An 11,775-nucleotide genomic window follows, 5' to 3' on the forward strand; every position below is an offset into this window, starting at 1 on the left:
CCCACCCCTACCCTGCTATCTCTCCCCCTTTCTGTCCCAACCTCCTCCTTAACCCACCTGGTTGCATCTTCCATCATGTCCAGCTGCTTGTAGTCTGGCTTCAGCTGCCAGAGACTGTGTGTGTGTGGGGGGGGGGGGGGGGAGGGGCGGCTTCTATCTGTCTGTTATCTCATTTTTAACAAAGGCCTTGTTGGCCAAAAGCTCATTTTGTGAGTCTTTCATTGTGTGACTCGGCATCTCCGCTGTATGGTTGAGTACCAGCTGTCCTTTTCATAATATTGTTACATTCCATCTACAGTTCTCCATTGTTCACTTCTTAAATAACTATGATGTAAAAAAACTGTAAGTTTAAAACCTTGGTCCAATGTACGAGAAGGACTGGTTAATTTAAATAAATAAATAGCTGTAATAAGTATCACTATAACTCCACAACTCAACCTGCAGCCCTATAGGGTTAGATGTTATGGTAATCCTCCATCCACAGAGGTGGTTTCAGTTTGCAACTGTACGGTTTGGGTTCAGAGAATCTGTGCCAAGAGAGGCATCACACCAATAGACTTCTTACAGGAGTTCAGTGAAGCGGCTGGGAATGCTGAATGCCGAAGTGGCAGAGATTTCCTTTAGAATATTTCAGATTGTTGTGGAATGTTCCAGAATGTTATAAAATATTCCAAAAACGTTAGAGAATGATCTCAAATGTTCCAGTATCATGTTGTCATAGGGATAAGTTGCAGGTGAGAGTGGTATATTTAGGCAGTGGTGAAGTGAACTTGACAGTATACTTTTGGAAACTGATTAGAGCAGATCAAAGAGAAGTGAAATAAATTAGTGAATCAATTAAGGTAGTGAACAGTATATTAAAGAGAACTTTACTGTGTTGTACAATATTAAAATTTAAGAGGCTGCCAAGATGTAAAATAGGAGATCTTGCCAATGATGAAATGAAAATTATCAGAAAGAACAATGAAGAAATGAAAGAGATGAGGAGCAAGAAGCATATTTAACTTTATCACAGAAGAGAATAAACAGATTGAGAGCAAACTTAACAGATGAACAACAAGATGAAATTGAGGAATTAGAGGAAAGGACCGAGTGGGTCACTCAGCAAGCACACATGGAGAGACTGTTGATGAAGTAAGTAGAGTTACAGTGAAGGAAGTTCGTGAAACATAACAATTGTAAGCATGTGAACAAAACATTAGTATACAGTAAGTGCAATGCAGAAGTAGTAGAAATTTCAGTTTGGCAGGCGAAGCATTCATTTTTAGTCCCACAAAATAGTACAACAAACACAGATGCTTTGTCCTTGGCAAAATAGATCAAGTGTGTCAGTTCTGCAGTGCCACGAAATTCAACAGAGAAACACCAAAAATGTGTTGCACGAGTCATAAAAATTTGATATGTACTATTGAAAGTGCCTCCACCAGAATTATTTCTTTACGTGACTGGAGAAATTCCAGAATCAAAATATTATATACAGAATATGAGACTGTAAAACACTTGCTTTTAAGACTTTTGGTGCTACTACGACAAGCAATGAATGGTATCAGTTCAAAGAGGAGGTCACCAGGGGTGCGATCAAAGTTTTGAAATCATCGATATGGTAAGATAGATTAGGGTCCCAGGTATATTACCCTACTGAGCTCTCGTTTGCAAGTAATCGACGAAAAGGCTTTTGTAATTTTGTGTTAATGTTCTAGACCCTTAAAATTGACAATGATTATATGGGCATTGTGGTGCAATAGTTCGCATACCAGCATGACATGTAGACGGTCAAGAGTTCGAATCTCATCAGATGCTTGAAAATGTTTTATTTTTAAAACATTATTGAAATCTTCTTTCAATTAATTGGTTTAAATGTAACTTTTCTCCTATTTCTAATTGTTTGTCACACCATTCTAATCATTGTGTTAACTTTTTCATTTGCTCTTATTTTTTTCTTCCTATCTTCTTTTCTTTCTTTCTTTTTGATTATTTTAAAAAAATAAAAGTTGAAATACTGTATTTACATTGGTTGTGCAACAGTGTCAAAAATGTATTTTTCGTTACGTTCAGAATGAAATTTTCTCTCTACAGCCGTATGTGTACTTCCTGGCAGATTAAAAATGTGCGCTGGACTGTGACTCGAACTCAGGATCTTTGCCTTTTGCTGGCAAATGCTGTAATGACTGAACTACCTTATGACAACTCACGACCCATCATCACATCTCTACTTCTGTCAGTGTCTTGTCTCGTACCTTCGTAACTTCACAGAAGTTCTGCAAATCTAAGGCCCCAACTTGGAGTCTCAGTCTGGCACACAGTTTTAGTTTGCCAGGAAGTTTTAAGATGTTTATTTTTTGGATGGTAATTGTCATACAAACAGTTAAAACATAAATTCATGTTGCACTGTGACAAAATAGCGCAGATGAAGATGTAAATGAAAGAAGGGATTATAAATAAAATGATATTAAAGCAAAATAAGGCATAGAAATAATAAATACAATAAAATGGATAAAAATCTAAGACAATGAAGTGGGGGAAACCAAATGGAAGTCAGTACAAAAAATAATTAAAACCACATCCATAATGATCCCAAATGAAAAAAAGAGATAGGAAGAAAAAATGAGAGCAATTAAAAAGGCTAATATGGTGGTTGAAGTGATGTGACAAACTTAAACCAGTTAGTTGAATAAAAATAATGATCAGAGAGAATTCAATAAAGATTTAAAAATAAAAAAAAAATTTGAAGCTCCCAATGAGATTTGAACCCATGACCTAGATATCAGGTTCATATACTAACCACTACACTATGATGCCCATATAATTATCACCATAATTTTAAGGCTCTAGAACATTCACACAAAATTCCTAACTTTTTTTGGTCAGTTACTTGCAAACAAGAGATTACCAGGAGGAATTGTTGCAGGGTGAGATACCAGGGACCCAAAGCTACATCCACATGTAGATGATTTCAAAAACTCTAACCCACCTCTGGGGACACCTCATTGTTAGAGCTCATTTTCTACAAGTCTTCACAGTACATTTGTCTTGGGCAACATATGGGGGCAGAACATACCATCACAGCACATGAAACAAGTTGACTGAAACATTGTCCAACAAGAAAACAGTTGTTCTGTCCTTCAGGTTGAAGACTGGTTTGATGCAACACTGCACACTAGTCTTACATTGTGCATGCCTCTTCCTCTCTGCATAACTACTGCAACCTATATCTGTTTGAACCTGCTTACTGCTTTCAAATCTTAGACTCCCCCTACAATTTATGCTCCCTGCACTTCCCTCCATTATGAATTTTAACGATTTCTTGATGCCCCGGGATGTGTCCCTCCTACTGACCCCTTCTTTTTCTCAAGTTATGTCGTAAATGCATTCCATACGCTTCATTATTCATTACTTACTTAATCTATCCACCTAATCTTCAGCAGTCTTCTGCAGCACCACGTTACAAAAGCTTTTATTCACTTCTTCTCCATTCTGTTTGTCACTCCAGTTTCACTTTTCTACACTGCTACATACCAGACGAATACTTTCAAAAAAGACTTACCAACACTTAAATTTATTTTAGATGTTAGGAGATTAAGATCATCTATATCTCCATATGAATTTTGTCTCATTTACACAGTCTCCAACATTCACTCATGGACAGACCTGTGTGCACTCCAAAGACTCTCAACTTCCAAAGACACTCTACGTGTCCTCTCAAGGCCCTCAACCAAAGACATACACATCGGTGCTACCCTTTGTCGATGGTGTGTGGCAGTACGAACTGAGGAATATTCATTGGAAGCTGACCCCTTGAAACTGGCAGTAAAGCAGATATAGTGCAGACTATGTTTGTTTTATTCCAGCACATGTTCACAAAACTTTTTTTTGTTGGACTATCTATTTTGCTCAGTGGTGGCTATCTTCAGATCTGCAGAAAAAAGTGGAAACTGAGTGCAACTATTAGGCAGTTTACATCTCGTAAACAATATATTATAATGCAATGAAAAGTATTACTTTCATACGTATAGTATGTGTGGGCCTAAAAAGGTTATGAAGTACCTGATTAGAAAATGTCTTGGTATAATAATCACCAAGAGAGAGGAAAAAAAATTCAGTTTGGCTTTGTCGAACATAACAAAAAATATGATACGAACTAGGTCATAGTGGCAGCAAAGACATAATGTAAATGGCGCTACTGTTGACGACAAAAAATACATTTGTGTTGCAAACTCGTTGGGTGTCACTACTGTATGCATATTTAACGTATATACAGGGCTGCTATAAATTATTCATTCATTTTTCAGAGCTATCTATTTTCCAAAGTATTACATGTACAAATATGGTTGATGATGCATGAATAGAGCTGTAAACTCGCTAAGTTTGTGGTTTGTACACTAAGAATGTTCTAAGAGTGCCCCCTCTGGTCACACGTCACATGTCCGAGTGGTAGTCATGTTCGTTCCGTACTTTATGTAGTGACATCCTGTCAGTGGCCATCGTTGTAACACTGATGCATTCTCTGAGCTGTTTGTGTTCTCGGCAATCGGGGTATGTAAACACAATCCTTAATGTACCCCCAAAGTCACGAGGTATTAGGTCAGGTGACCTAGGAGGATGAGGGAAAAGAGCCGCATCATCTTCAGCCCTATGCCCAATCCAGCGATACAAAAGTTCATCATTTTGGTACTCTGTGCTCCAGTGAGGTGGTGCCTCATCTTGTTGGAAGTTGAAATTCTCTTTTGTAGCAGTGAACATCTTGCATATTCCAACACAAAAACTCTCTCCTTACTTTGTCACCATTTTCTCAAAGCACTGCACTCATAACACCAACTGTTGGCACGATGGAGACTGTGTGTGTTTACAGTTCTATTCGTAAACCAATCATACTTGTACGTGCAATACCTTGGGAAATATAGAAGTCTGAAAACGAATTGATCACTTACAGTGGCCCTGTACAGTCATATAAAATGCAATCAAGTAAAAACTTGCAATTATGCAGAAACTGGTAAGGTCTGAAATTATGAGATGAGATGTTATACGTTTTTACAGCAATATGATGAAATATGTTAAAAGTGCAAAAGAAATTAAATTTTGAATTTATTAAAAATGAAATAAGTGGCGACATGTGATCTGAAGATGGTCACCACTGACAACAATAAATTATCTGAGTACAAATTCCCCCCCCCCCCCCAATCATAGACTCGAATAAAAGAAACAAATTTCACGTTTCGTGGATTGCTGTTTTTATTCATGACTGTCAGCTCGGGAAGGCAGAAATGTGCAATTTAAAAATAAGATGGAAACAGTACTGAAAAATGTTGACTTCGTACTTGAAATATACAGGCAGAGAAAAACAACCTGATAATAAGGTCAGAGGAGAGGGTGAGTGATCTCGAATTGAGCAAATTTTTCCAAACATTCATAGATTGGAAATGCATGTGATGGAGCTACAGCTAGTTAGTGATGAGCACATGGCAGATTCATGTTTAAACTAACTTGCCCCAGCTCGTGCCTTTTATGCTAAATAGCACAGTTACTATTTAAAAGGTAATGGTTCCACTGGACAGTGAAAGCTAGGCTGGATGTCAATTGCCTGTGGGGGTTACTCTGTTATCCTGTTGATTTAAAAAGGAAATAAGCTGTACTGCAGTAAGCAGACATACACAAACATGTTTGCACATTGGAAAAATTTTACCCATTCTATTTTTAAACAGACAAAAGGACTTAATGCAGGGAACTGAAGTGTTTCCAAGTGTGAGGTGACAATATTGTGGAAAGTGTTAGTCAACTGTTATAACCATATCACCTATAGTCTTAATTACAATGTCGTGTCCACTTGAGAAAAGCATTTTCAAAGAGGAGCATTTTGTGATCTGGTTTTTACTTTTGCAAAGTACACAACCATCAGAAATAATCTCTCAAATGAGCAAATAACACACCAGTTGTTGCACAAACTGTGCAAGTTTTTACACATGAATGAAAACGCTTAAGTGTCCACAAAAACGCGAGTTATGAGCACCGCTTGGAGTGTCCATTAGCAGTATTGACCTCAGTGTCAGCTTGTATTGATTCAATTATCTGAGAAGACTGATTCCTTACAGGTAAACAAACCGAAATACAGCAAAACTTCTGCAAGTTGGGTTTCCAGAGAGCATTCTGCCCGTCACAAAGAACACAGATTTTATATTTGCACTGAGCTCCAAAATCATTCCAGTAATGGAGGTGATATATTTTTGGACAGGATGCTAACCTGTGATGAAACTGGGATGCATCATTTCTAGCCAGAATCAAAGCATGGGGTGGAAACACCTTGAATTGCCTGTCTGTAAGAAATTTGAAACTCTACAATCACCTGGAACAGTTATGGTTATCCAGAGTGTCTACGGTTAATTTTCTGTGACTGACTGTTTTGTAGAAACAACTGTCTATCAATACTGTATACCACTCTGGCACAATTGGGAATGAAGTCAAGCCCACGCCAAAGATTGAGTGTCTGGGAGGGCAGTTCGGAAGACGGGGCTCAATCACGTATGGTGCAGCTAAATGAATAATCGGGGAAAAAAGAATGGAAAGGAAGCAGCATGGGAAAGAGAGAGGAAGGAACTGTTAACTTCCAGCCGCAAAGGGCATTGGAGCAATGCACCAGTGGGAGTTGAAAATCTGAACGGTTGCCTGCACTGTCTCGGCCATGTGAACAAACTTCCCATCGGACCCAAATTCCCATTTTCCCACTCACCCTGCCACAAAGACAGCCAAGCATTAAGTCTTTACTTGCACATTTCTGATTCCCGTAGGAGTTCAGAGATTGGTTGTGCACCTGCACTAAAACTTTCTCATCAAACAGCCATCACGACAATTAAATTATAGATATGAGTCGTGTCTGACAGGACATACACCCCTCATATACTGGGCGAGCCAAAAAGTGCTTTACAACTTTGCAATGGCATAGAAATTTATTGACATAACTTACGAATTGGTAGAGGAGTCGTTTCGTAGCAGTCAGTCTCAGGTATCACATAAAAGTTTAAAATCTCATTTTGGTTACGTGGTTAACATTTATGATTTGGCAAGCATCCCACCGGTTATCAGTTTCTTCCCACACTCCTTGCAGCAGTTGGGCATAACTTGTGCAACGGCAGTGTAATTTGATTTTTCAGGTTGGCTAAATTGTTTGGTAAAGGAGGAACATACACACGGTCTTTAATAAAAGCCCAGAGAAAGAAATCCAGTGGTGTCAAGTCTGAGGAGTGAGGTGGCCATGCGATTGACCCTTCACTGCCAATCCGACGATCAGGGAAACGATTGAGGAACACACAATACCAGTGACTGTTTTCTCCATGAAGAAGAATTTGCTAAGAGCACAAAAGACGTTAACTTTTGGGGGTGTCATGAACTTGTTCCAGGATTGGACACAGAATTTTGCTGTCCCATATTTACGCCAAAAAGTTGTTGCAGAGTTCGTTTCACGAAGCCGAAACACACAGCAAGCGCACTAGTGAAAGTAGCCGTTTTAACTGTGCACTACATGAATCAAACTTGAGGTTGTTTGCTACAAAACGATACATCTACCAATTCTGTAAGTTATCCCAGTAAATTTCTATAGCACTCCAAAGTTGTAAAGTCTTTCTTGATTCACTCTGTATATAATTCTAAGACACTTTTGCTGGAAACTGTTGGCAGAGTGGTTTGGGAGCTCCTGCTTCGTCCTTCTCAGAGTCGTGACCTCAACCCTTCAGATTTTCATCTGTTCAGTTCAAGAAAAGAAGCCTCGTATGGCGTAAAGATCAATAGCAATGAAGGGGAAAGGAAAAAAATGTACAGAAAGGTTTTGAGATCGAGGCAAAGAATGCTCTGCTGAGGAATTAAAAGACATAGTCAGTGGGACAGGAGCGTGGAAGGTGGTGAGGATTATGTGAAAAAATAGACAAAAACTGTACTGATTAAATAAATCATTTTTCCGGTACAGTTATTTGCTTAATTATTGAAAATACTTGTATCAGGTTGTCCCTATGTTAGTTGTGTAACACACAGAGGTTCAATTGCATGTGTCCTTAGTTTGTTTTTTACTGATACCGACCGTTTGTACTTTCCAAAGGCCGATGGAAGTTCTCAGTGCGAGCAGCCCTTCACAGCAACAGCAGCCGCTATCTGAAAGAGAGTCTTCCAGCTGGGTGACCACGGTGGGCCCCAGCACCGGTACTGTGCCGACAGCGAGCTCGTCCACTGCGGCCGCCGCCACACAGCCCCGACAGCAGTCGGAGTTCGGCGGCGAGTCCTAGCGGCCACTGGGGGATGACTGCACCACGGCAGAACTCCTCCGCTGCTGCCAGACGCGGCCCACGAGGAAGTTTCACGGCGTGGCTTACGGTACCAGATTCTCCGCCATCACGAGACGTGACGTTTGTGACGAAGGGAGCCGTACGCTTCCGGACGGCTGCACTGTCGTCCCGACAGGTTACTCCTGCCGAGTCTGCAAATTACTGGTTGTCTGTTGTTAAGAGCACTGTTTGCCTTACAGAGGAAATTTCCACTTTGAGAGAAGTTGCTTTTATTGAGTTCTAGTAATACCTATTTTATCGTGCCGCTAGTTGGTATTGGGTATTTTGTTGCTGACAAGTTCATTAAATAATATTGTTACAGTCTTTATGTGGAAAATAAGCCACAGTAAGTGTATTTTAACTTTACTACATATTATGCAAGAGATAGGCCATTTACATAATTTGAAATTTTTTGAGGGGGGGGGGGGGGGAGGTGAAGCAGAGACTGGGAGAGAAATAACATGCAATTTATTGTGCCTGTGCAGAATTCTTTGTTTTGATAATATCTGTATAGCGTGTGCCTCTTGTTGCCTGGTAATTGTTGAACCAGTAGATTGAATCCAAGTTTTGAGCCAGCACGTGACTTTGTCAGTTACCTAACCGAGCTTCTCCAGGGTCAGGTATTGTTGTTCAGGCTATTGCTGTAATATTTGGTAATTAAAAAGAAAGAGAAAAAAAAAACAGATTTGGGCCTGTTGTCCTAGATTTGTGTAAATGGGCATATATGTAATGTTATCACTGCATTAGCTCGATATTGTTAATCTATACTCTTAAGGTTGATGAATTATTCAAACTTTGTGAACTTATTTTATAAAAATCCAGCAAGTGTGAGACGACCATGATATAAGTGGATTGACCTACAGTCCCTAGATTAATTCTACTGTTTCATTCCTGTTATGGACGATTCCACAGAAGTTTGAAGACAAACTTGTTATTTATATGATTACTATATTTACAATTATGAGTATTGCTAATAGATTAATTTTATTTGACTGTGTGTGTGATAGCCAGACACCACCATCCTTCATTGTTACATTCTGTTGTATACATAATTTAGTGAGAGATTAAAAATGTGGGCAGGATATGGAATCAAATTTTGACTTCTGTCTTGTGCTGCAACGCTTTCTGAATTGTAAATTTCTTTTGTCGTGTACCCATTTTCTTGTCATTTGTTTTTGCCCGTGACACCAAAATCTTCAGGTTAGAAAATTGAGTGGAGCCAATTCTGTCCAGGATGCCTTTGCTCTAAAAGTTGTCTCCCAGCATTACATTGATATTTGTTTGCAATTAATTGCCTGGGCAATGCCTTTATATTTATGTGCAGACATTCATCACAGCATTCAGGGACTTATGTTTTTGGAGCTTTCACTGTTAAACACCAGTGAAATGGCACACATTGCTGTAATCCGATCAAAATGGACAAGCTTTGAACTCTGCCTGCAGAAATTGCACATCTTCTGACACCAGTCACTGACAGCTTGGCATCACAGGACAGTTTGTAGAATAGACAAATAACTGTTTCAGATGAGTGTCAATTCCCCCTTGCACGTGTCTGAAACAGGGAGGGGCATCTGCGTTACTATATGTCTAAAACAGTAACCTGTTCCAATTACAAGTCACCTGTCTAACTGCTTTTAAGGGCAACAAAAAATTAATGTTAAGTATTTCCTATAATTATTGACCAAATTTAAAATACTGTGATAATCTACTCAGTAAGAGATAAGACCTAATGTTAAAGGTTTAATGCTGTCTGATATTACATGTACATTATTTATTTTGTGTAAGGAAACAAGGACGAGCCTGATTACTAGGAAGTCATGATGCAGGTTTTGTTTACTTTACTTGTCCATAAGGTGGCTATTGTATCGTATTTATGAGGTTCCGTTTGGTTATATTAAACAAACGTGTACAGATACAGAAAAATGTTTATTGTACAAAAATCTACAACTGTTAAACTACTTTTCTACACAGCTTCCGAAATTTTGTAGGCACTTTTCACAGCGTGGCACAAGTTTTTGTATGTCTTCTTCATAGAAGGTTGCCGCCTGTGTATTCAGCCGTGTGTTAACATGTTCTTTCAGCTCGTCATCATTTTTCAGTAGCAATTTCATGAATTTGTGAACGTGAGATTTGCGGAACTTCCATAGCAAGGGCACTAAGTGTAAACTTACGGTTGTGCTTAATCTTATCTTCAGTTGTGTGAACCAGTTCATAAGTAACCACAGACGGGCATCCACTTCGTTCCTCATCGTGCACTCGACCACGTCCTTCATTGAACAGTCTGACCCACCTTTTAACCATTGGATCACTCATAGCATTTTGTCCGTAAACCTCTCAGATTTGCCAATGAATTTCCTTTGGTTTAACTTTCTTTGCATTTAGAAAACGAATCAAAAGATCTGATTTCACATGCGGTGGCATTTTCAATTACAGCTGACATTATAAAGAAGCACTACAAAGCACACGTTGGCAGCAGAACGATCTGAAAATGGCGTACACGTCTTCTCCTCGAGTCAGAGTAACTTCCGTGCACGATCGGAACTGAGATCGTAGCGCTGCTGCGGATAGAAACAGAAACTTTGTGGACGATCCTCGTACATTGTCCCGTGCCAGAACATGCTACGAATCGACGACAGACCCATTCGTTACTCAGTGCTATTCAGAGACGTACAGTACAATGCGATGGAGCATTACCAGTACAGATTTGAAGAACTCGCTGATATACACCTTGCGTATGGGGAAGTACGTTACAATGCTCTCTCTGCTGAAGGACTGTAAAGGGAACGATTTCCTGACAGGCATTGTCCATCGTGATGAGTGTTTATTTCCCTCGATAACCGAATGCGGGAAACTGGTTCGTTGGAAAGGAGAAACGAAGAACCTGGCAACATGAGGACAACTCGCACTCCTGATTTTGAAGAGGAGGTGCTGGACCCCACTACAAGTACTCGTCATATTGCATGCGAAACGGGTGCTGCACATACTAGCGTGTGTCGAGTACTCTGCGAACAATTATTACTCCCGTATCGCCCACGAGTTCGTGCAGTGCTTGTGACTGATCTGTACACAAAGTGTCAATAGTCGCTCCAACAATGAATTGATTGAGCAGATTTCCTCCAAATCGTGCTGTTTACCCACGAGGTCTCACTTGATCATGACGATATTTCGAACGGCAGTAACAGTCGTGTGTAGGATGAGGAAAACCTCGTGCTGTAGGACAGTCACACGATTGGACATTTTACTGTGAATATCTGGGCCAGCATTGTAGGCGACAACCTCATTGGGCCATATCTCCTACGTGGCCATCTGATTGGCCAGCTGTGCTCACGGTTCATCCAAAGAATTCTACCAGAGTTGTTGAACGTACCCTTGGCTGTTCGTGAGAGGATGTGCATACAACGTGATGCTGCACTACCTCACTTCAATGTGGATGTCCACAAACATCTCAGTGCTGTATTTTCTGGTCACCGGA

General features: G+C 39.9%; 1 protein-coding gene across 1 annotated transcript in view; it reads left to right on the top strand.

Moving 5' to 3' along the window:
- The window catches only part of LOC126212713 (protein shuttle craft), a 283,723-nt gene extending 274,290 nt beyond the window's left edge, over nucleotides 1-9,433 (top strand). The window contains exon 20 of the mRNA XM_049940125.1: nucleotides 8,081-9,433. Within this exon, the coding sequence (XP_049796082.1) occupies nucleotides 8,081-8,264 (184 nt within the window). The 3' untranslated portion in view covers nucleotides 8,265-9,433. The remainder of the gene's footprint in view (nucleotides 1-8,080) is intronic.
- The last annotated feature ends 2,342 nt before the right edge of the window (nucleotides 9,434-11,775 follow it).

This window comes from Schistocerca nitens, chromosome 11 (assembly GCF_023898315.1).
Source record: "Schistocerca nitens isolate TAMUIC-IGC-003100 chromosome 11, iqSchNite1.1, whole genome shotgun sequence".
Lineage (NCBI taxonomy): Eukaryota > Metazoa > Arthropoda > Insecta > Orthoptera > Acrididae > Schistocerca > Schistocerca nitens.